Raw genomic sequence first — 27204 nt, forward strand, 5'->3', positions numbered from 1 at the left:
CTATGCACAATACCAGCTACTTCAGTTTCCAGTGAACGTTCCTTTTCAAAAGTTAAACTCATTAAGACCCGTTTACGTTCAACTATTGGTCAAGGTAGATTGGAAGGTTTACTGCTTCTATCTTGTGAAAAAAGATCTTTCCGACAAAATTAATATTCAAGAAGTTATCGATACGTTAGAAAACAAATCAACTATATTAAAAAAAGCTTTGATGTTTAAATAATATTTGTTATATCTAATAATAAAAATAAGCAATTTTATATAAATACTATTCATAATTCATGTAAACATTTTCATCTTTTTATAATGTTATTTTTGTATAACTATTACAGTTAGAAACTAATATATTAAGTTTACAAAGTTGTTTATGATAAGTATTAAATTTATTTTTTAGTTACTTCTACATGAACTTAATATTAATTACTAAGTGTACGGTGGACTACATAGTAATTAATACTTCAATTATAGCATTCAAAATAAAGTGATAGGTACTTGTTTGTTGTATATAGTATGGCACATGGGTCATGGGTAGTGGGTACTGCGTAAGATTTAAGGGGTGGTAGGTTATTCAAAAAATTAATTGCCCGATAAAATATTTCACTTCGCCACGCCACTGACATATTACAATACTTCTCTAAGTTATACCTAATTGTAATTAATCAAGAAATTTGGATCAGAGGTATATACCCTGATCAATGGCACAATTCGATTATAATACCGATCCCTAAACCCAATAAAAACAAATTTGATATTATCAATTATAGACCTATTTCACTTATTAATACAATAACAAAAACCATGGAAAAAATGGTCAATAAACGACTAATTTGGCACTTAGAAACATCTAACCTAATAATTAAGGAACAATGCGGCTTTCGCAAAAACCACACTACCATTGACATACTCGCCACCCTCCACACGGATATCTGCAATGCTAAAAATAAAAAACATCACCTCATACTAATATCTTTAGATTTAGAAAAAGCATATGACATGGTATGGAGGAATAGAGTCCTCAAAATCATACAAAACAGTGGCATAAACGGCAAAATGTTTCTATTCTTACAAAATTTCCTAAAAAATCGCAAAATCCAAGTCAGAGCCCTATCAGAACTATCAAAAATCCACCAAACAGAAAATGGACTACCCCAAGGGTCTGTTATTAGCGTTACAATGTTTTTATTGGCCATCAATGACATTTTCAAAAACATACCGAAACCCACAAAACATCTACTATTCGCCGATGATTGTCACATCTACTGCAGCGGACAAAACACCAAAACAACTGTGGATATATTACAAGACGCACTAAATATACTCCAAGATTGGTCTCACAAAACTGGTTTCAAATTCTCTGCTGGTAAAAGCCAATGTATTACCTTCCATACTAACCCTAGAGCAAACATACAATTCCACCTTAAAAACTCCCCAATACCCATTTGTGAAAATCTCCGCGTACTTGGAATGATATTCGACAATAAACTAAGATGGGGCTCACACATAAAAAAGCTCAAAAGTACATGCAAAGTCCGAATGAACATCATAAAAACACTTTCCCACCATACATGGGGCGCCAAAACGAAATCACTTATAACAGTCTATAAATCCCTTATATTATCACAAATACAGTATGGTGCCCAAATTTATATTACAGCCAAAGAAAAGCTATTAAAAACATTGGATCCAATCCACAATGAGGGTATTCGTCTATCAATAGGAGCATTCAGAACCAGCCCCATTGACAGCATTCTATGCTATGCTGGAGAACTTCCCCTCAACCTACTTAGAGAAAAAGATCTCCTAAATTATGGAATAAAAAGAAAAAGCACTCCAAACCACATGGGATACAATAACTTTTTTAACGACAAAACCACAAATTTAATTTTTCCAATAAAAAACCCCGTATTATCTATACATGATATCTTCTTCCAACTAATCAATAAACACACCATACACACATCTGTCAAAAACAAAATCACATACCCAAACCATCCCACTTGGTTTTGGAAAATCAAAGTCAATACTGAGCTTCTACAACTTAACAAACACGACACAAATCCCAATATTATCACCTCGCAATTTTATGAAATTATCCAAGACAAATATTCACACTTCGAAAAAATATACACTGATGCTTCTAAATCCACTCAAGGTGTTGGATTTTCAATAATCCAAAAAAATATCACACTCCTTCACAAGCTCCCACCGGAAACTTGTATATTCTCGGCTGAATCTCAAGCCATTAATGAAGCTATCATATTAGCCAATACTATCAACTCAAACCACATTCTAATTTTAAGTGATTCACTCAGTGCTTTACTTGCCCTTCAAAACCCACTACCCTCAAACGAAACTACCCAAAATATCCAAATAATATTTAAATCGACCACCAAAAACATCGAATTTATGTGGGTTCCATCACACATTGGTATTACTGGCAATGAAATGGCTGACAAGGCAGCTGACCTTGCAACCAAAATTATCCTCCACCCAACAATTTCCGACCTACCGACTAATGACATTAAATCATCCATCAAACGCAAAATACATGCTAGATGGCAAAATCATTGGGATGCTATTCCGCCTACCAACAAGCTGAAATCAGTCAAGAAAGACACAAAAAAGTGGAACCCACCGTACTTCCTCAACAGACGCCAAGAAGTTGCCATCACAAGATGCAGAATCGGACATTCCTTCACAACCCACGCTTTTCTCATCAACAAAAACCCACCTCCCACCTGCGACGAATGCCATGCCGACCTCTCAATACAACATATCATCCAGGATTGCTCAAAGTACAGGGACGCAAGAAACAATCTAGCTATACCACCGAATATGGATGAAGCACTAAACGAAAATAATATTTTTAAAATTATCTCTTTTCTTACTCAAATCCACCTAATAAACAAACTTTAACAATGTAAAAACCCTTTCCGTAGTCATTAAGCTATACAATTTTTTTTTTTTGTCTTGTACTCTTAATTCAAGCTAGGCTAATGACCTGTGATGTCGAAGCCTTATTTTCCTAATAAAAAAAAAAAAAAAAAAATTAATCAAGATCAGAGTGGCCTTTTTACTTTATACATTGTACCTATTTAATTTGTACCTATTGTACCTATCTCTTTAGATTCTAAATGTTAAACTAGTTGTCAATTGTCAATGTACAATGTAGGTATAACGTTTAACGATTACAATATAACATTCGATAAGGCTTAACGGCCCTTCTATAAGGTCCGATACGGTATCGAATATTTTCGATAATAATTTGACATTTAACGATTAATTTCGTTATCAATTATTTAGAGAATCGCTCATTTCTGCTATTGTCGATAACGCTCACTATCGATGGCTTAACGAACCGAAATTATTCGATAAGGCCTCTTATCGAGTTACAGAATCGAGCTATTGAGTCATTGAAATATTATCGCGTCAACGAAGTAGTATAACTAATGCATTGTCCTATGTGCGTTTAGTTGTGTTTGTGATGCCAACGTTTATTGTAGTGCGAATTTATTATACGTATTGTTTATACGAACTTTATTGCGCTATAGCTAGCAAAAGAAAACGATTAACTTTCAAAGAAAAAATAGACATTCTGGAATTTCGAACATCAAATACAATGGGCGTTCGTGCATTAGCAGACAAATTTAGTGTTAATAAAACACAAATTGCTGATATTATAGCAAATAAAGACGCTCTTTACAAAATTTGGGCTGAAAATGGAGAAGAGAAACGGAAATATGTAAAAATAAAATAAAATTAAGGTAACTGTTTTTTTTTTCATAAATGTTAGTTTTATCGTGTATTCAATTAATGTAAAAATAATATAAAATAAAATTATTGAATTTATTTATTTGTTAAAAAAAATGTTTTCTTCTAAATAGCGGACAAAATTTCGGCGACCGAGAGTGTCCGCTATTTAGAGGTTTCACTGTATATAGAAAAGTCATTGCCAAAATTCAAAAACTTTGGAACAAACAAAATCAATCATGTGGCTGAAAAAATACATGAAAAATTTGGTGTTTACCTTAAGTCACCAAGTTAAACTCGTTGGAATGGACCATATGACGGAATTTCACAAATTAATAATTTGTTGAAAGTCCCTCTAGGATTAAATAAATTTCATAACGTTTTTGATTTTTGTTCAATACCTCGGTTTGGACTAGAAGAAATTGATTTCATTCAAGAATATGTTGATGTTATGAAACCACTAGCTAATTCTTTAGATTTTCTTCAAGGAGAAAAAAGTGTCTATATGGGTTTTTTGCTTCCAACTTTATATGCATTACAAAATAAGTATAATAAGCTTAAAGTCAAAAACTTTACGATATGTGGTTCTCTTGTAGAAATAATAGTTACAGGAATTGATAAAAGGTAATTTATTTAAATAATTAAATTTAATAATTACTATAGTAATATCAATATGATAAATAATAATGAATTTTTATAATAAATTCCAGGTTTAGTCCAATATGTGTGAAAAAATTTAATAATAGCTGCATGTCTTATACCGCAATTCAAATTGAAATGGTTAAATGCTACTGATATGTATAACACAGCCGAAGAATGGCTAAAAACTAAGTTTAATAAACTTAACCAAGAAGTACTAAATGACTCAAGTAGCAGTGATGAGAATGTTAGTGAGTCAGAAGACTTTTTCTGCATGTTAAAAGTAAACCTAATAACATCAAACCAGACCAACAACTTAGTGATTATTTAAAAAGTACTAATACCGAACTTACATCTTTATTGAAATATCCAAAGGTCGTAAAAACATTTATATATTTTAATGTAGGATTACCTTCTAGTGCTTCGGTCGAAAGACTGTTTAGTGCTGCTGGAGAAATTTTAGTGCCACAGAGGCAACGTTTATCTAATAGTTTATTTGAAAAACTATTATTATTAAAATGTAATACCTAAAGATACATTGAGATACATTTATCTTTATTATTTTAATATTAATGTGATTGGATACCATTTATAATCTCCCGGAAAATGATCATTAGGTGATTATTTCCTATCGATATGTTGGTAACGAAATTTGTAAGCGCAAACTACCGATAGAGTCATTTACAGAATCACTTAGTCGATAACTAAATTCGATACATTTTAGAATATGTCGATAGTGATCGTTATCTAATAAATTCGTTAACACAATATCGACTTACAGAATCGATCTACTGAACGGATAAGATAAGATTTTCATATACAGTATAATAATGTACACATAAGATAACTTAATAATTCAGGTTTTTATTCAGGTATTCCAAAATAATTCTAAATAACTAATATCAACGTCATAAAAATGTCCGTTATTTAGAGTGTCCTGTATTTAGAGGTTTTCCTAAACATAAATAGTGAAAATGTTCCCGTTTCCGAAAAAAACGTCCGCTATTTAGAGGTGTCCGTTAAGGGAGGTTTCACTGTACTTTCTTAAAGTGTAGTAATTTTTTTTCTCTTTCATTATAAATACATTTGTTATCAATATTACTTAAAGCTTTTTCTATATCATTTGTAGCAATGAGATTAATAGAATAATATGCACATCTTCTATGTAATGGTAAATTAATATTATCTAAATCATCTTTTTCTTCAGTGCCCTCATTGAGGATATCAAATAGGTCGATAAAACAAATTTGATTATCATCTTCATCGTCGTCCAATGGTAGTTCTTTACTAAATTCTTTGAAGTCAGTCAGCCATTTTATTTGAGGTACAGTAGGAAGTTAGTAATATTTTATTCCATCATGAAACGGTAGTAATATTCTTTATAAGCTACCGCGCATTTTCAAATGTTACTAAGAGTAGTATTATTTTTCAAGGTATTAGGTGCAATTAGAGTTTGAGATTTGGGGGGCTTATACTATATATATAAGTCTTATACTATGGCATGACCATAGGTTCAACCTCCCCCCCCCACCACCCATCATTACCAAAAAAATATAAATTGTGTTTTTGTAAATATATTACATATTTGTAATATATTATACATTAAAGGTGGGATAAAATACCTAATTTTCGGTTTTTTCTTGTTGTCGATAACATAGTTATATTTAAGTTTTTAATGGTATGAAATATTCTTAAACGGATATATAGTTTTTTGAGAAATTCAATATCAAAATTTGGACAAGGATGATTTAAAGGCACATTGTCTAGTAAATTTTTAAGTTTTTTCCCAACATTGTCTTCTACTGCTAATAAAGGAAAATTGTTAATAAATATATCATCCAAATTATTTATATAATTAAGAAACTGATCGGTTGGTACATTTAATTTTCCAAAAGTGGAATCAGTGGAATTAACTTCACTATTTGTATATGCTTTAAAATATATAAATAAAAGTGATTGGTCTTATTGGTTTTGATTTGCAATATAATTTAAACACATCTCACAACTATGTCTTTCACTACACTTTTTAATAAAATAGCCACAAACATAAGCAAGTGCATTTCTCTCTGGAAAGCATAACTCACGGTAGTCAACAGTACCAACTTTTAAATTTGAAAAGTTAAAAGGAGTTTTTTCTGGAAATAGTGCACGGCCATTATTTAAGGGGGGTGAAATATCTCCAATATTAGTCAATATGTTGTTCAAGTCATCCAAACAATTAGATCCACTTGAATGTTTAAAATAGTTCATAAAAAATATTTTTTTAAAACTGAAGAAAAATTGAATGGGGGTTGGGTTTACACAATTTCCATTCTGGTTGCGGAAAGTTCCAAAAAGATTCTCCAAGCAATCTTGATTTAAACGACCTGTATATAAAATATAGGGCTTACCTAATTCTTTGGTAATGTCATCCCATAATTGTAGAACAGAACTAATAGTTATCTTCCAGCCATTTAAAAATTTTACCCGTGATGTAACATCTACTTCAACCATTTTTCCATTTACAATTTGTTTTTGAATAATCTTCATGTTTGTAAATTCTTCTAACATGAATTGTAAATGTTTTCTCTGGTTATCAGCATTTCTGAATGGTTCATTAAATTCTTTATTCCCACAGTAAGGTTTTGAATTTAGTAGATCGAATAATTTGTCCATATTATTAATAAATTGAACAGTACCATTAGCTATACGAGGTAAAGTACCGCCTTCAATACAGGTTTTCATACCAGCTGCTACAGTAGCACTTAATGTATGGCTAGCATATCTAACTTTCATTTTCTGGAAGGCACCAGGATTAATGTGAATATCTGTTAATTTAGGGGCTAATCGATTTAAACCTTGGTCTGATTTGTAGAATTGAGTAAGGTATTTTTTTTTCTGTTGTGCTGTTTGAAAATGTTAAATTGTATTTGAAGAAATTATTTCGGGTAGACTTTAATAAATGGGGGACATCAAATATATAAAATATTTTTTTTCCGTTGACAAAAAAAAAAGGTCGTTTACTTGACACATTCATAGTATTTGCAAAACTGGTAAAATTGGATCCCTGGTCGGTTGTCACAGCCTTAATATTTATTGATATACTAGTAAGTTTTGTAATTACATCAAAGATATTTTGAAGATTAATTCCTGAACAACTATTGTTTATAAAATAGTAAGCGACAGGTTGTTTCCACTCATGATTCAAACTTCTCAACATAAAAAACAATACGTGTTTTGCTAGTTCGTAAGTCTTTGAGTTATTTGAGTTATTGAATCCTATTATATAATCCTGAGATAATTTATAAAATAAATGGGATTTAATAGACATTTCGTCAATACACAAAATGCAATCCTACGCATCATCCTTCATATTTTTAAATTTTAAGTCCATCGCTTCAAATAAAATATCATTTAATCCTGGCCTTAGGTCTATTTGTTCTGTAATTCTACGCAATGTTCTGGTACTAGGTAACTGTAAAAAAGTTTTTAACACCTTCGAGACGGTCCGTCATAATCTAAAAGTTACGTTTGAGACGAGTCACGTATCTGGCGCGTTACGATATTTTACTTATAAAAGACGAATCACGCGTCTCGCACGTTGTGTCTACTATCGAATTTTAAAAATCGATATAAAATCATATACTCACACCATTGTTTTCATATGACAATCTATCGATAGGTAATATCGTAAAGATTATTTATATAAAAAGAGTACATTATTTGCTCCACGTGGAGCGTCACTGGAATTTGATTCGAAGCGCCTATTGGCTGTTAATAATAGTTGTTTCAATTAATAATTTTATCAAAATAATTTTTCATTTTCTTGGACTGTCGTGTGTCGGCTTGACGAAGTTTGCTGACAGAGTTCGTTCCTAAATGGTAATACTATTTTATTTATATCATTTTATTTATATAGACACGCATATTACGTATTATACGTCATAATGTTGTCTTGTTATCGATATATTTCTAAAATAAAATAGACGCTTTATACATTTTATTTTTATACACAGCGTGATAAGTAAACGATTTACGTTTAATATTTTATTATTTTTAAAGGGAAAAATGTCTAAAAAAATTAACGACAAAGACATAAGTCGTATGTTAGATGAATTTATGGATGATAGTGGATCTGATAGAGAAGATGATGATGTTGATAATAATAGTTCTGACGAGGACACGTGTGAAGCTGTTTATACGAATTTGTTACCGGTTGCATTTGAAAATGAATGTGCAAATCTTTTTGAAAATCTTGTTGAGATGGTTGACAATATTGATAATGATTTAACTGTTCCAATTACTGATAATAGAAGGCAAAATATGAATGAAGTACCAATAAAAAATGTTGAAAGTAATTATAAAAATATAGCTGAGGAATGGGGTTTTGATGACACCATAGACGAAATTCAACATGGAAATTTTATACAAAATCGTGATAATAATGAACCTTTTTTGACAAATAGAGAAGTAGAAAGACGTTCAATTGAAAGTATAGCACCTGTTATATTTGAATGGGAAAGAGTAAATCCTGAACCCCAACCTTACGTATTTACGTCAATGTCAGGTGTCTCAGATGAAGTACTTGGTAAATCAGCTGAAATAGAGTTTTTTAGTATTTTTTTTCCAGATAGTTTAATTAAATTAATTAAAAAAGAAACTAATAGGTATGCATATTCAATTATTCGATCTCTTCGACGGTTAGGTCTAAAACTGGTGAACTTCTAAAGTTTAAACCTAATGCTATTATTGACTACAATATAAACAAAACAGGTGTTCATCACGGAGATCAAATGGTTTCATATTATCCATTTCATTGAAAAATTTTAAAATGGTGGAAAAAAATGTTCTTTCATTTATTTATGGTAACAGTCGTGAATAGTTACATATTGAAGACCAGAGTAAACCAACACAAAAAAATGACATTAAGGACATTTATAATTAATTTGGGCTTACAAATGGCAGAAAAAAGTGGTTATAATCAAGACAACTATAATGATACTGTTACAAATCGGCTGTCAGGACGACATTTTATTACACGTATACCATCAACAGCATCAAAACAAAACCCCAGAAGAGTCTGTAAAGTTTGTGCAGATAAAATAAAATATATAAGTGGCAAAAGAGGAAGAAAAGAAACTTCGTTTTATTGCAAACAGTGTGATACACCGTTATGTATTGAGGACTATTTTGAAAAATATCACACTATAAATAATTATTGGTTGTAAATTAAAAATCATTATTAGTATTAAGACATTTTATATAAGCATTTCCAGTAATTTTTTTTAACTTGTTTTATAATATACTACCCATGTAGCCTGAACTAGTATGAGTATTCAGATTATTTTTTATAAATTTGTTTTTATATTTAAGTTTTTTGGTAATAACTAAATTATGTTGTTTATTTTGAATTTGTAAATAAAGAAAAATGTTATTTTTGAAGTTTTATATTAAAAAAAAAATTGGTCGACTTTTTTTTTGTCATTTTTGATCATGTTTTGACCGATAAGAAAAATATGAAGTATTTAAGTTATGGAAATTATTATTTTTTTTTTTTAAACTACAACATTTCTACTATAATATTCTGAAAAAATCGTAAAAGTTGATTAAAATGCAAAAGCAAAATAATTATACGAAAAGTGGTAAAAACCGCTCGTTTCCAGGGGAAAAAAGGAGGGAAAATGTTCCGTCTCCATTGTACATAGTTGTATCACGCGCCTCGCGCGTGATTCGTCTCGAATGTGTTAAAAATCTTGCGATGTTCTATGGAAAGTGTTACAACCTTTGGAAATGACAGAACCAACAACAAATGACTGGCTGAATATATCAAAAGATTTTTACGAGAAAACGAACTTTCCAAATACTGTTGGAGCGGTATGTTTATTTATTTGTATATCCACCTACTTATTTCATTGATTTAACAAATAATTATAATATAATAATAGAGCACGGATTTTCATGCATAAAAAAAGTGTCAAAATATACCATATACCTACCTAATATGCAGTCAAGATCGTGAAAATATGCAACATATATGCAAGAAAAAAACTTTAAATTGTGTAATATGATAAAAAATTCACAATTTAATAGATTATACATTTATGACTCAAAAATAATTTAAAACAAATTAAATAACTTAAAATTATTGGTATCTACTTAATATAATGAACAAAAAATTTATAATTTAATATTATTAAAATAAATAATCACTTAGTGCTTACAAAATGTAGGTATTATAACATTTTATGCATGACAAAATATTATTAATTTAATATGCAATATTGCAATACCTAGTATGCAAAAAAAACTACTTCACCATCTTTTTTGGTAAAAAAGTGAATAAATAATTTCCAAAAGCCAAAAAAATGTACTTAATGTTTTCTACAATTTGTACGTAAATGTACGCAGTGAACAATTTTTCCTAGTTAATTTCACATTATCACTTCTCATATAATAAACTGTATAATATAATTATAGGTGGATGGAAAACACATAAGGCTCGAGTGTCCCAAGAATAGTGGCTCAATGTATTATAACTACAAAAACTTTTTTCTCTAATTCTTATGGCCATTTGTGATTCGAATTATTGTTCTATGGGAAAGAAAGCGACTGTAACGTGTTCAAAACTTCAACATTCGGTAAAAAGTTTTACTCGGGTAGTGTAAATTTTCCACCGGATCAATGTTTACCAGGTGATGATAATGGTGTGCCACAGCCGTTTATTTTAGTTGCTGACGAAGCTTTTGCACTTCACAAAAATTTGCTACGACCGTTTCCAGGCAGAACATTAAACAACAATAGGAGGACTTTCAACTATCGTTTATTGAGGGCCCGTCAATACATAGAATGTTCGTTTGGAATTTTGTCTAAAAAATGGAGAGTATTTCAAACAAGCATGTTAGTTTACCCAAATGTTGCAGTTAAAATAACAAAAGCCTGCTGCGTCTTACATAACTTTGTACGACGCCGAGACGGAGAAGACGGTGAAGGTATTTTTGAAGACAGTCAAAGCAATCCTATAGAAAGTATAACGGAGAGAAGAGGTGTTGGAAATTCACAGACCAACGCAAAAGATATTAGAGAATACTTCGTGACATATGTAAATGATCCAAATAACGCACTTAGCTGGCAGAATAAAATTATTGGTGAATAATATTGGGGATCTTAACATTATAAGTTAATATATAGCCTATAGGTGATCTTTTTTTTTATTATTAATATAAAACCGTATATTTTATTTGTTAAACTAAAACTAATATGTTAAATAATAAATATATTAATCTAAATTTTACTTTTTTCCGATTTTTGTTTATTATCCAGTTCATTAAAGTTATGAACGCAAGCATCCCACTAGTCAACACACTAGTCCATCCCACATGAATCGCCTGACTATCATGATGACTTCTTTCCTCTAAATACATTATAATACATAATTTTTATAATATAATAACTTCTATTCTAATATTAATTAAAAAACATTTCTTTCTAAAGTTGTCGTTAGTTATAACTTACATGTTGAAATATTATATAAATTAATAAATAAAATATAAATATTCAATGAAATACTTACGTTTGTTCCAGATACAATCGTTTTGTTGAATTTCAATTATAAATTGTTCAGTAGGTATCGATCATTTTAAAACTCAATTCTGAATAGATACGACTGTAAATTAAAAAAACTACTGTGACCTATGAATATCGGTAGTACACTGTCCCAAGACATTGCAAGAGTTTCCGTTGTCCGGTCGCAATAGTATTAATTTAGGACTTGCTTCAACGTGTCTACTACTCGCCTCGACTTGTTGACACTCGGCACTCGTTCGGTCCCACCATGTCTCCGTCTACACACATGAGTACACGACAACTGGTCGTTATCTTGTGGGCCACAATACATATAGTACTATATTATTACACTCGATCAATATCGAATAATTTCTAATTATTAATAAAATTTCCACTTGTAAATAAAAATGTAGGATTGAAACAATGAATTTACCAAGTTCACACTTCAATCATGATTTTTTAAATGTTTTTAAAAGACCACCGCTAGCGAACCACGGCGGTCAAACCGCTCCGTGTGTAACGCGGCGGCCAACGTGAGCGAATTCAACGCGAAGCGACGCGAAAATTTCAAACAATTGCCTTCGTCGAAAGTGGCCTACATGGTTAAACGCACTTTATTGCGAAGCGATGTGTTGCGGCGCGATACGAACGCGATCAAATAGTTTGATATTTTCGCGCGTATAGTCGGGTCTGAACGTGTTTGAACGAGTTAGTGACATATAATGACCTGATGTTATTTTATGTGACAACTTATTTCATTACATTATTATTATTTTATGGACCATCACGTACACTGGACATTTTCCACTTTCCATTGCTATTGAACATTACATTGCCTGAACATTTGATCAGTGCTGTCCAAGAACGCCCTGCATTGTGGGACAAGAGGTGTAAGAATTATCATAATAGATTATTAGCACACCGTGAATGGGAGGAAGTTGCCAAAATAATTAATAACACATGTAAGTACATAATACATATTTTATTCAATTATAATTAGGTACTTACAATCTTTGTATGCGATGTTGTTCAAAATACAATTTAAAATGTTCCCTCACTTGCATAGCTGCTCGTGATGAAGCATTAAGTCTCCTTTGTAAATCATACTGTAGAGTTCTTGGTGTATTTCGGTATGAATCCTGGAATACAGAGCCGAATTTAACGGGGGGCAAGGGGGGGCAATTGCCCCGGGGCGGCAATTTTAAGGTGATTTGAGGGGCGGCAGATTTTTAAAAAATATATCATATTATAATATTATACGTTCTCCGTTACGAATTTTGTATTAAATTTTTAAAATAATTATTATTATATTAAAAATATTAATACCAATAATAATTTTATCTATCAACGATTCAATAATAACTAAATGCATCACAGTTGTGTGTCTGTGTTATTTATAGCTTTTAATTTTCGGCGAGTGACTCAATCACATCGAAGAGCTGTCGCCTGTTTGCTGTTGCGGGCAATGCGAGCTGTATGATCTAATAATAATCGCGAAAAAACGTATTTGACGATCATTTTAGTAATCTTATCATCGACTGTCGTCTGTTGACGACCACAGTATCGACGCAATTTCGGTAGACAACAGTGTTGTGTTTGTTAAATGTATGTTATTGAATACTATACTATGTCTGGTAAGCGAATTAAATTAAGTGGTGCAGCTTACCAAAAAGCAGCAAAAGAAAAAAGGTGGATAAGTGGAAGTCGCTCTGCTGTACAGTAGGTTACAAATGGGTCACTGTAATGGATGGTGTTAAATTTGAATTCAATGATATAATATCATTGTATAAGAAAAACGATTCTGAGCGAAAACGGTCAGTCAGCCTATGATATTATCAAGTATATTTGATGATATTATTGTGAATAAAGTAATTTATATATAACCTATTTACGTGAAGCCTTGTTTTAAATTTTCAATCCTTAGCCATAAAAGTTAAACATTTTATACATTTTTAACTACAAAATAGTTAATAAATTATAAATTTGATAAATGTTGTCAAAATTTGAACTTTAAATGCTTATAAAAAAAATGTTGCCTATGTATTTTTAATATTTTTCAACTGCTATTATATATCAGGAGCTTTATATTAAATATTCACACTTTTTTACCCAACAAATAAAATTTTATTGATATTTATAGAAAAAAAAACTAAAAAAATTGAAAACTGACAATGTCCGTAAACAGCTCAAAAAGAGTCAAAATATTTTTAAAATTTTATGGTGTATAGAAAATGCTAATATAAACATTTAATGAATTTTTCAAGTATCTACAGTCATTCGTTTTTTAATTACAATAAAATAAGAAAATTGTTACATGAGAAATCGAGAAAATATCAAATGTTGTAAAAATATAAATTTCAGACGCTCATAAAAATTTAATTTAAGTTTCTTGTAGACATTTTTTTTTTGATAAAGGTAGACAAACTTATGAGTAATCTTATATTACATTTTCAAATCTTAGATTTAAAAAGAAAAATTTTTATGAATTCTCAACTCAAAATAATTTGCTTATTTTCGTGATTTTTCCGTATTTTGTCAAAATTTGAACTTTATATGCTTATAAATAAAAACTGTGACTAAAGATTTTTAATTTTTTTCTTCTGCCTTTGAAACAATAACCTAGGAGCCTTCTATTAAATTTTCAAGATTTTTTACTCAACAGATAAAATTGTATTGATATTTATAGAAAAAAAAACTAAAAATTATTTAAATATTTTTCACTTATAGTAGACTCGACTCCTGATGTAACAACACGAGATCAACTCACAGTGTTTATGATAGCGAAAAAAGAGAGGTGAAAATCATATGATATTTTTTTTAAATATATATAGGCGGCAAATTTTATATTGCCCCGGGGCGGCAATTTGGCTTAATGCGGCACTGCTGGAATATTACAACTTCAGTCTCATTTATTGATTCCAAATCACGTATGATGTTGTGTAATAATGTTATGGCTTTCACAATATGGACTGCGTTTTCTACATTGGTTTCGATAGATTTTTGCAGAATTCTGAATTTAGAGCTTATAGAACCAAATGAACATTCTACCACCATTCTTGCTCGAGATAACCGATAGTTGAAATTATCTTTAGCATCGCCTTTAGTTGTTGTTTTTTCCGGAAATGGTCTCATTAAATAATTCTTAAGAGGAAATGTTGCATCTCCTATGAGAAGATAAGGTGTCTTGATACTGGAGCCCGGCAATAATTCTTCCTTAGGTACTTTTAGTTTTCCCGTTTCTATAGCTTCCCTAAAGGGGCATTCATCAAAAACGCCTGCGTCATTTTCTTTACCATAAGAGCCCACGCTCACCATTACAAACTTATAATTTGCATCGGTTACAGCCAGGGCCGTCTTAAGCTTTGCAGGGGCCCATGGGCACTTGGAGCTAAAGGGGCCCTTTTAGTAGGCCTACAAAAGTTGAATAAAAATATCAAAAGTTTATTTTAATATGATTTATTTAATATTAATTAAAAACTATGTACATTTCACTGAATAAAAAAAACAATGAAACTTATATTTTATTTTTATGTGTTTATTATTATTATTTATGTTTATATGTTTATTGTTTATGTGTATCGTTAAGTAAGCAACGGCTTTTTTCGAGATTTCTGATGTGCAAAATCTTCAATTATATCTTCGAAGTCTAGTTTTTGAAGGAGATCACTTTCTATGCACATTATTGACAAATTGGTTAACCGTTCTTGAACATAGTTGTTCGTAATTCGTTTTTTATTCTTTTTAGTTGTGAAAATGAGCGCTCCCCACTGCAATTGGTGATCATGAGGCAAAGGAAAATCCTTGTGGCAACTTCCACGTTTGGGAATGTTTCTGCTAATTTGTCTGCTTTTATTAAAGAATGTATGTCTAAGATACTTAAGTCCATGGATTCATTTTTGAAGGTTTTCAAGTATTCCCTTAAATGAAAACATTCTGAATTTAACTCATTAGTGTTTATGTCTTCACAATAGAAATCTGCCAATTCTTTGCATTTTTTTTTCAAATGATTAGGTTCAATTGTTCGTAACTGAGTAAAAAAACTAAAACGTTAATTAATTTCTTTGTACGATTCCGATCGTTGCATTAAATGTGTATTTAGCGTGTCGATTATGGGAAGGAACGTTTCTACATAAAATTTTTCTTTACCACTCAACTGCACAGTCTCTGATGGATTTTCCAAAAAAGTAATACGTGTGCTTCGAATTCTTATTCTTTGAAATTTATCTTTATAGTCAGAATTTGGATTAATTTCTTTGGCGGCCGATTCATACTGATCAAAATTATTGCGTGCATTACTAATATACTCGCTAAGTGATGCAAACAGTTTTGTTGCAACGTCCATTGTTATAGTATTATTCTGTAAACTTAAGCTTGTTTTATTTATAGCTCCCAGAAGGTCATTCCATGTCTCAGTAAGGATAACGGTCTCCAATTTTTCCATTTTTTTGCCAAGACTTTGTGCCTCGTTTTTCGTTTCTGCTGATTGATCGGTGTTTTTAGCAATTAATAATAAAGCTTCAAAAATATGATTATAACCATTGTGCAAAGCATTAATAGCATCAGCTCGTGCCGACCATCTGGTTTCAGATAAGTTTTTCAGAACTTTTTGTCCGCCTAAACATCCTTTTAATATCGTCCATCGATTGGTTGAACTTGAAAAAAAATTGAACAATTTCTGGACTAATTGAAAGTATGATACTGCTTCTGAAACACATCCAACCGCTTGGACCCCTACCAGGTTCAATGAATGTGCTGCACACGGGACGAAAATTACAAATTTACATTGCTCTTTAATTCTTGCCTGTAGCCCAGAATACTTTCCTGCCATATTTGCTGCGTTGTCGTAACTCTGCCCACGACAATTTTTTATTGGAATTTTATGGTCTTCCAAAAAGTTTAAAACCGTATCTGCTATATATTGCGCTTTATGCTCTTCGATAGGCAAAAATTGCAAAAATCTCTCAATAGGCTTTCCGTCTTTAACAAACCGTAAAATAAAAGTGAGTTGGTCCACATGAGATAGATCTGGAGTGGAATTGACGCTTATTGAATAGTATTTTGATGCTTTTATTTCACTAATAATTGTTGTTAACACTTTTTCCCCCATTATATTAATAAATTCGTTGCAAATATTTGCAGACAAATATGATGTACTTCCTTTTCCACGACTTCCGTAGTTTTGTATATGATCAGCTAGAAAAGGGTCAAATTCGCTTATTAATTCTAAGCATCCCAAATAATTACCGTTATTTTGAGATCCCAACATTTCATTATCACCACGAAATCCAAGTCCCCTTGAAGCCAAAAACTTTACCACAGCAACAATCCTTTTGAGTACATTCTTCCAATAATTGATTTCAGCATTGTATTGAGAAATCAATCCATTATCCACTCGAGCAATAGTTTTGCTTCTTGAGACATACTTCATCATTGATTGCTTGTGTAGTGAACTATTCTCATGCTCCATTAAAAAGTTACTAATATGTTTCCAATCTTTGTATCCATTAGAAGAACTCAAACTGTTGCTTATAGTAATAGTATAATTAAAAATACGACAGCAATAACAATATACAGATTTCTTCAACGGCGAATATATGAGCCAACTTCTTTCTACACACTCTCCATTCGTCAATTTGCGGGTGAAAACATTTCTAGTCAAGCTTCTAGTTTTTGTTTTACCACTTACATCTGAAAAACTTGTAAAAGTTTCGGAGAAGTCACTATTTTTATTCTGGAAAAACTCTGGTCCTTTGAGTATCCAAATATCGCGTTTTTCTTCAGTTAAAATATCATCACAGTAAGTACCAGGGTCGTGAGATATATTTTCTATAATATGTGTATTTGTAGTAAAATTTGGAGTTGATGAACTCAAAACAATAGTTGTATCATTAAAAGTGGGTCCAATTTCTGGACTTTCAAATTTAGAGGTACCTTGATATAACGAGGTCGAAAACTCATTATGCCTGTTAGTTTCCTCGAGTGTAAAAAATGAAGTAAGCTTAGGCAATTTGTTAATTTTTTCTTTTTGGATCGCAAGTCTTTTTCTTTTGTCTGAACCACTCAAATATGTCCTTTTTGACATAATTAAATGAGACTTCAGACTACAACTCTATTACAGACACTAATAAAATGTTATATTTTATATTTTTATTATAGTTAAATAAACTAAACGAAACGGACAAACGGCGCACTTATACTGACAGTCAGTTTTATTGTGTAATGTGTATTTACTGAAAACGTTCAAAATAAAATTCCTATTCAATTCACTGCTTTGACATAATAAAGATAAGATAAATAATCTAGTACATAAACATAATGCGGGCAGGTGGAAACTGATATAGATTATTGGCACTGCAGTAATTGATTTATATATTATATAAAACTTGTTGTAGTTTCTTGCATTTGTGTGGGTAACCCCTCCCGCTCCCGATCGAAACATACTCCGCGAGTCGTTGCCGATAACCGTCGTAATCGTATAGGATCGGTAACGGCGAAAACATTACAATTTAAAATTGTAATTTCGATTTGGCCGGGGGCCCCATTTGGATGGGGGCCCTGGGCACGTGCCCCACGTGCCCATAGGGTAAAGACGGAACTGGTTACAGCTATTAACCCAATTGAAAAGAAAGATTTATAGCAATAATACATGGAACCAGAGTTGCTTGGTTTTTTTATACGAATGTGTTTTCCGTCGATACTTCCTAAACAGTTAGGGAATTGCCATCTGTCCCAGAAACCTTGTGCTATTTTTTTAAAATCATCTTCTGTTGGCTCAGGCATGTGTTCCGATACTAATGTTGTCCATATAGCTTTACATACTTGTGATACGATTGTGGAAATCGCCGTTTTTGAAATTCTGAAAGAGAAAGCGAGTTGCCGGAATTGTATGCCCGTGGCTAAGTATCTGAAATAATAATAAGTATACATTTTTGAAATAATTATTTATTATATTAATGATAAATATATTTGGTCAAATTTTGTCAATATTTAAACACAGTTGTTACTTTTTATATACATTTTAAGTTTAAATTTGGACGAAATTACATAAAATGACACATTCAAATGTATTTTTTTTTAGCAAAAATGAAGTTAACTTACTGTAGTACCAATATTCTTATATATGTACGATTTACTTGATTATAAGTGTGTATTGTCAAGTATCGCCGTGTTTCGATAAAGTGTGATAAACGGTTGTAATAACCAATAAGTTATATAATATTATACGATACCATTAGTTATGTTATGAACATAATATCAATGATTTTATAATTTTATAATTTATAAGCACAAACCAAAACTATTTACTTTCAATTTTTTTTATATACAGGGTGTAACAGAAAGACCTGACAAAAAAAAAAAAAAAATAAAAAATTATGCGAATTAAACGTATGACAAAAATTGTTAATATTATATGATAAGCAAATAATTTAAGAAATATACTCATGTCAGCAAATTCTCAAAAATCATGTTTTTAAAAAAATTCTAAAAAATAAGCAACTAAAATTAGATTCATTTTTTTACCATCATAATTGTTCTAATAATTATATTTGAAAATAGGCTATTTTGAATTTACTTAAAAATTTTTTTATTAAATTTAAATTTTTTTATTTTCAGTACTAAAAAATTAAAATAAAAAAGTCCTTATTGTACGTGTAGTACAAACGTCTATAAATTATATGAAAAAAAAAAATGAAAACATATTGATTAGAATAGTATACAAGTTATTTCATTTGTCATAACTTTCTGTTACACCCTGTATTTTAATGATGATCTATTATAAGAATAATATTTTTTATTTAATTTATATTTTTTTTGACGTCCAAATTACTATACGTCTCTCTTCGATAATGATCTTATATAATTGATTTCAAATTTAACATTCTCCATTACAGTCACCCACTTGTAATCTACTGTACTGCAGACCGACATCCACTTACTTTGAAGCCCTGTTTAATAAATACATTCAACCATTTCAACCCTTGTTGTAATCTGATGTTTCGATACTTTTTTATTTCAGCTGATGGGGCAAAAAAAAAAATGGAAAAATTTAAGGGATACTTATGCGAAAGAATTAAAAAAAATTCCCAAGCCTCGTTCGGGAGCTGACGCTGACCATGAACCGGAGTATACAGGAACTTGGCCATATTTTGAGTCCTTGTCATTTTTAAAAGTTATTTTAAAACCCCGAAAACAAGATGGTGTTTGTAGTTTGTACGCGAGTGCCGACTTTCATGGACCGACTCACAGTGGTCTGAAATGTAATTTTAGCTTGCCGAAATCGAATTTTTGATGACAACAATTATAATTGGAGCATATATATATACATTGGGGACAACCTATAGAAGACGATAAGTAAACTGTTTGTAGATAAAAATGGTCATTAATATAATTAACGTCTGATATTGAGTGAATAGTGCATAAAATATAATCTGAAATTTGTGACCACGCGCGTTATGTGTTACTCAGCTTTTGACGATCATTGTGAACACAACTGTGCAGTTTCAAGAGTTTATTTTTTTCAATATATACAATGGATCATTTGAATGAAGGTAAGTAGTTAAAATTAGCTAATATGTAGACTCAAAACTTTTAAATTTTAACAATAAATTTCAAAATTGTTGACGATACTAGTTTTATTTTAAACAATAGAAGATAACTAAAAATTGACAAATTTTGACAAATTATCATTACATGATACTTATAGTAGACATACTTGGCTTAAATAATACATAATTTCCATTTGCCCCAATTTGCCCCAATTCATAACGTGATTTTTTTTTTGTAGCTGGATGTAGTCGAGATAGTACGCAAAAAGTAACTTATCGTGATCTTTTTGACATTTTACGAAAAAAGGGACTCCTTAAACCGTCAAACGTTGAATCAAGACAATTTTTACTGCATAAAATATTAGATGTATATAATACGCCGGAATGGGATGATACATATAATGAAAAAATGAACGCAAAGGTTTTAAATTTTACAACTGTGCTTGAAAAAAAATGGTCAGAAAGTAAAAGAACCTATGACAGATTTATTGAAAAAAATAGTGAATGGTTAAAAAAAAATTTCATATTACCTACAGACAATGAAAGTAGTTCGAAAAGTGTGGGTCGACCAAAAATTAATTTTAACGAGTGTGCCGAAAGAACCAAAATAAATAAAGTGAAACATTTAGTAAAATCGTATACTTCTCCGGAACTCAGCTTTGCAGCCTCAGCTAAGTATCAACTATCTGGGAAGAGGTTTTAAGGAAAGTGTAAAAAGTCCGAATCGTGCAAAAAAAATTATGAATTCATATACTTGTGATGAAGATAAAAAACCTATTCCATATAGTATTGATGAAGCTTTAGCACTGTTAATGGATAATAAACTAACCAAACAACAGTATGTTAATATAAAAAATTAGCTCAAAAAAACGAAATTGTGACATATATCCTCCATACGATGATATAATAACTGGAAAAAAAAAAGGTTATCCGAATAACGTAGAAATCACAGAATCAGGATGCAAAATTCCATTGAAAGATCTCTTGGACCACACAACTAATCGAATCATACAAATCCCACAACATATTAGACCAATTGAATCACATATGAATAATTAAGAAATGTTATACAAGTGGGGGTGTGATGGTAGCAGTGGTCAGTCTCAATATAGAATAAATTTTAATCAACCACATTCACTATCATCTACTGATCATGATATTTTTATGTTCTCAATCGTACCACTTCAATTACGCGTAGTAGAAGATAATATTAATTATACTATTTGGGAAAATCCTCGACCATCATCCACTAGATTTTGCCGGCCAATAAAGTTCCTATTTAAAAAAGAAACTAAGGAAAGTACTAAAGAAGAAGTAGAGGATATAGAAATGCAAATTAACAAATTAGTAGCAACAAATATTACACATAATGGCATAAATCTAAATATTCAGCATAAACTCATATTTTCAATGGTCGATGGAAAGGTAAAAACAAGTTTTGTTTCGGATTCTATTCTAATTTTAATTTTTTTTTTGACATTTTTCTAAATTGATGTATATTTCAGGTATGTAATTCATAGCCAAGTACATCAAGTCAGTCTTGTTATATTTGCGGATGTACGCCAAAAAATGTAAACGATATAGATAAACTAAGCAAAATTAAAATTAACTCCGATAATTTTAGGTTCGGGTTATCAACACTACATGCTTGGATACGTTTTTTTGAATGTTTGCTGCACGTATCCTATCGTTTACCTTTTAAAAGTTGGCAAGTCAGGTTAGTTTGTTTAATCGTGTTTTCATATTGAATAAATGTATTAGGATAATTTTTTCTTAACATAATTTTAGATCGGAAGAACACAAGAAAATATTTTCGGAAAGAAAAAAAAGATTCAAGATGAGTTTAGATCTGAAATGGGTCTTTTAGTCGATATAGTTTTGCAAGGTATAAACAAAAACAACTGAAAGTATATTTAAACAATATTTAGATAATAAATAATATTTTGTTACAGGGCATGGTACGACAAACAATGGTAATACAGCTAGAAAATTTTTTAAAAATTTTGAAAAGTCTGCCAAAATTACCAATATAGATGAAGAACTTATTAAAAAATTTGGAAATATACTGATGGTTTTAGCTAGTGGTTACGAAATAGATACAGAATCATTTAAGAACTATTGTTTGGATACAGCAAAATATTATATTACTCTATAATATCCATGGTATAACATGCCCGCGAGTGTACATACAATATTAATACACGGTGCTGATGTTATTCAACACGCACTACTTCCAATTGGTAATTTCTCAAAATATTTATATTACATTCGTACAAGCTTATTATTTTATATATTAACTATTAGGTCAATTATCCGAGGAAGCTCAGGAATGCAGAAATAAGGATTTTAAGATATTTAGACAACATCATTCAAGAAAAAATTCTAGGATCAATAATAATGAAGATCTTGTATATATGTTATGTGTATCATCGGATACAGTTATATCAAGTTTACGTAACGTATTAAAAAAAAATATACTCAAGCTTTCCGATGAAGCACAAAACCTTGTAAATATCTAATAAACAAAGTAAAAATGTATATAAAAAACAGTTTATTATTCCATTGTGCACTAAATCCATTAAATAATAAAGCATCCTTTCTAACTATGATGTGTATGTAATGTAAAATCCATTTTTTTTTCTGAATAAATCTTACAAAATTAAAAATTTGAACGAAAATAAATTATTGTAAAAAAAAAAATTATAATTTTTAAAATATCAAAAATGTTAATAATAATAGGTTGAATTAAAAAAATATTGTCAAATTTGAATTTGTTGCCTTCGAATACATGTGTTTTGATGTATTAAATAGTAATATCTAATAAATTAAAGATGATATTAATTTCGGCAAGCTAAAATTACTTGTCAGACCACTGTGCGACTGATCGACCGCGAGTCGCCGCGAAAGATCGGCGGTGCATATAGGACAATGTTGCCGCATCGCGTCGCGCCACGTTGGATCGCTTGAATTTTCGCGCGAAATGCACCGCACCGCGTTCGCGTTGAATTCGCTCACGTAGGCCGCCGCGTAACGTGTTTTCTCTCTCTGGCCCACGCGTGACATATACAAAATACATTTACGCAGAATCTATTTTTCTATAGATTTAAGTAATCTTAGAGTAAAATCACCGATTATAAAAATATAGAGAATAATATTTTTGAGGGAATGACACCAATTTGTCTAAATATTGTCTCAAAAAAATTTAAACATAATTTAAATTTACAACATTTTTTTGTTTATTTTGAAAGTCGAATACAAAGTCAAATAACAATAAAATATAAAATCGATAAATCATTCCCTCAAAAATATTATTCTCTATCTTTTTTGTAATGGGTGATTTTACTCTAAGATTACTTAAAAATATAGAAAAAATGATTCTGCGTAAATGCGTTTTGTCTGTGTTGCGCGTGGGCCAGGGAGAGAAAAGAAATAATACGTTGCATCCACTTAAAGTTAAAAATGTAGAAAAGTTGAATTGCCATTGCTAAGTATTGAAATTTAAAACAAGTTTTCTCACTAGTATATTGTACATAAGTACTCGGTTTTTTTATAGATATTTTTAGTTGTAATTTAAAAATATTATTTTGAAGTATATTATTATATTTTAACACACAATGATATTGTATTTTAATTTATAGCAATATATAATAAATATATAAATACCTTCAATGACCAATTCCTTTCTACTTATTGGTTTTGAAGGATCGTTGTAACCTCCGTGGTTTCGAATGGTCTGTTTTAAGTGTTCTTCTTTTAGCAATTATACTATAAAGGTACCTGTACACTGTAGATTTTTTCTCGTAGAGTTACTCTAGCTAGAGCTCTCTAGATTTAATCTAGAAGTGTACACAACATATAGAGCGCTCTAGCGGTTGCCTCTCTAGGATCTAGGTAGACTAACTACTAACTAGAGTAGACGAAAATCTACAATGTACACGGAGATAGACACTATAGCTAGATCAGTCTAGATCTATTTGTTCAGTTGAATAGATTAAATAGAGCACGTGGAAATATTTGAACAGTTTTTTCGATAATTATACATTTTTATATATTTTCTTTTGAATTTATTTGTACAATGGCCGATGTTGTGTGGGACAAGCAAAAAACCTATAAGCTAATTGAGCTTCTTGAATCGTCTCCTGAACTGTGGAATTGTACAGTGAAGGAATACAGAGACAGGCAGCTAAAGGAAAAATGCATGAAAACAATTGCTCAAAAATTGGCAATGAGTTCTGCGGAAGTTGGTAGAAAATTACACAATCTTCGGTGCCAAATGAATGGTGAACTACGAAAGATAAAAAATAAGAAGAGTGGAGCAGGTGCAGATGAGACCGTGAAAAGTTCTTGGGAGTTTTTCGATTTACTGAAATTCATGACTGGCATTTCTGAATGTGTGAAGACTGTCGGCACAGTACCAAATGCATTGGTAAATTACTTATTTTATTATTAAAATAGGTTTATAACTTGGTAATGTACTGAATCGCTATCATAATTATTTTAAAATTAAAAACAAATAATGGAAAAACTAATAAAAGATTTGTATATAATATTATTATAATATTATCGGCCGGTAATTGGCCGCGATATCAATATTAACATTTAAATTTATATATAAGTACATAAATGATAACTTGTTGAAGTCAACACTTTTAATAGATTGTATATATACAATTACAATATACGATGTTACATACCTATATACAATTTAGTATTTTTAGTTAGCATTTTATAATACTTAAAATTAAAATAATAAATAGGTACTATTAAATTTTTTGAATATCTCATTGTCTATATTATACAATAAGTTCAGTTCTTCACTGCCAGATTCATGTTAACCAAATATTAAACTTAGAACTATTTAAAAAAAAAAGACTTAAAAATCTAAACTTTAAAAAATTATTTAAATACTACTTAAATATATTGATATTGCCATGTCAGTTCTCCTTCTGTGGACATAAAGTAAGTTTTGAACTTTTCACGTACTTCCTTAGCAGTAGAACTTGCATTTCTTTGTACATTAATTTGTTGCATTGAGTGTAATGAGTTTTGTGGAGTTCCTTCTTCTCTCCAACTACCAGGAATCAAACCACTTTGCTCTTCTCTATCAAATGTTCCGGGGGGTGCGTAACTATAGGCTTTCCGAGATAGTAAATAATTGTGTAAACAACAAGTGGCAAGCACAATCTTTGTGGTTTTTTCTGGATCCAACTCTATAGGTTTCCTTAGTTCACGAAAGCGAACAGAAAGCAAACCAAACGCGTTTTCCACAACTCTGCGAGCACGAGAAAGTCTAAAATTAAAAATTCGATTTGGCCCGGGTTGATTTCGAAAAGGAGACGGTTTCATTAAGTATGTTTTTAAAGGAAAAGCATCGTCAGCAACGATAACAAATGGTACTGAATTTGACTGTCCACGTAATGGTTTTGGTTGAGGTATATTCAAAGTATTATTTTCAAGAGCTTTTGACAATGAACAATTTGCAAATACGCCACCATCTGAAATACGGCCGTTACATCCCACATCAACATACAAAAATTTATAATCGGCACCAACAAGAGCCATTAATACAATACTGTGTGTCCCTTTGTAATTAAAGTAAAGGCTTCCACTATTCATTGGTGCTTTCATCACTACGTGTTTACCATCGAGTGCCCCGATACAGTTAGGGAAATTCCAATTTTCATAAAAACGTTGTGTTTCCTTTTTCCACTCATCAGATGTAGACGGAAGCTGCAATTAGTATAAGTGATTTTTGAGTTAAATGTTGGTAACTTGTATCTTGTAATTAGATTTTTAATTATGCATAATATAATAACACCGAGCGAGACAAAAAGTATATAATATTATAATAAATAAAAACAAACTATACATGTAGCGCTAAGGTCTATAAATTATAAATACAAAAGTTATACCAAAAGTTTGTTCTATCTGTTAGTTGTTACACTCAGTAAATACTCGTATAAACATTTTTAGGTTAGTGATAATGAGGAAGCTAGTGAAGTCGTTATGTCTCAAGCTGAAGGAGAATCATCACACGAGACATTTACAGCTTCGATTACTGCTGACAATTTTTCAAAGAAAAGTAAGAAAAAAAAACTAAATAAGGGAAATGAACCAAAATCTATAAACGAAGATGACGAAGAGTTATTTAAAGAAGCTATGTCCGTGTTAAGAGCTCCGAGTGATGAATTTGATGTTTTTGGAAATTACGTTGCTGTGGAGTTACAACAACTCCGTTCTGAAGAAAGAAGAAGACGATTGAAGCGCATAATACAGAGAGCTATCATTGATATGGGAGAAGAGGATTTTATTTTATTTTAATATTTATTTTTATCTTATTTATAAGATAAAATGTATTTAAAGTTATAATATATTGTTATAATATGTTATTTTATTAATTTATGATGTTAAAATAATTATTCTATAATAAAAAGATACAAAAATAAGCAAAATAAAATATATACATACATTTTTTTATTTATCAAACCGCTTACCTGTAGCAAGAAACCTCAACGTCAATGTTAGTCATTCTGAAGGTGAAATCGCTTTTCGGAGGTGAGTATCTTTTTTTATAATTTTCGGTGTAATTATTTCTAAAAGATTCTGGTAATCATTTTTGGACATTCGTATGAAATTTTCATACGAAGTGGTATCTTCTACACTCATTTCTTTCAGTAACTTTGCGTGCACTCCTTCGTCATCTCTTTTTGATATCCAATTTCTCACC

The 27204-nt window shown here is 30.7% G+C and overlaps 4 protein-coding genes across 4 annotated transcripts; 2 read left to right on the forward strand and 2 right to left on the reverse strand.

The window, feature by feature from the left end:
- Positions 1-798: 798 nt before the first annotated feature.
- LOC132943488 (uncharacterized) lies at positions 799-2916 on the forward strand. The gene has a single exon (XM_061012506.1). The coding sequence runs from the start codon at positions 799-801 to the stop codon at positions 2914-2916; it is 2118 nt and encodes a 705-aa protein (XP_060868489.1).
- Positions 2917-14772: 11856 nt separating this feature from the next.
- Positions 14773-15246, reverse strand: LOC132943497 (uncharacterized). The gene has a single exon (XM_061012519.1). The coding sequence runs from the start codon at positions 15244-15246 to the stop codon at positions 14773-14775; it is 474 nt and encodes a 157-aa protein (XP_060868502.1).
- A 733-nt stretch (positions 15247-15979) lies between these two features.
- LOC132943503 (zinc finger MYM-type protein 1-like) lies at positions 15980-18013 on the reverse strand. The gene has a single exon (XM_061012531.1). It carries the CDS (start codon positions 18011-18013, stop codon positions 15980-15982), a length of 2034 nt encoding a protein of 677 aa, XP_060868514.1.
- Positions 18014-24875: 6862 nt separating this feature from the next.
- LOC132943512 (uncharacterized) lies at positions 24876-26798 on the forward strand. Its single transcript, XM_061012543.1, has 2 exons — positions 24876-24903; positions 26451-26798. Exon 2 carries the CDS (start codon positions 26484-26486, stop codon positions 26796-26798), a length of 315 nt encoding a protein of 104 aa, XP_060868526.1. The 5' UTR covers positions 24876-24903; positions 26451-26483.
- Positions 26799-27204: the final 406 nt, after the last annotated feature.

Source organism: Metopolophium dirhodum, chromosome 1 (assembly GCF_019925205.1).
Source record: "Metopolophium dirhodum isolate CAU chromosome 1, ASM1992520v1, whole genome shotgun sequence".
Taxonomy (NCBI): domain Eukaryota; kingdom Metazoa; phylum Arthropoda; class Insecta; order Hemiptera; family Aphididae; genus Metopolophium; species Metopolophium dirhodum.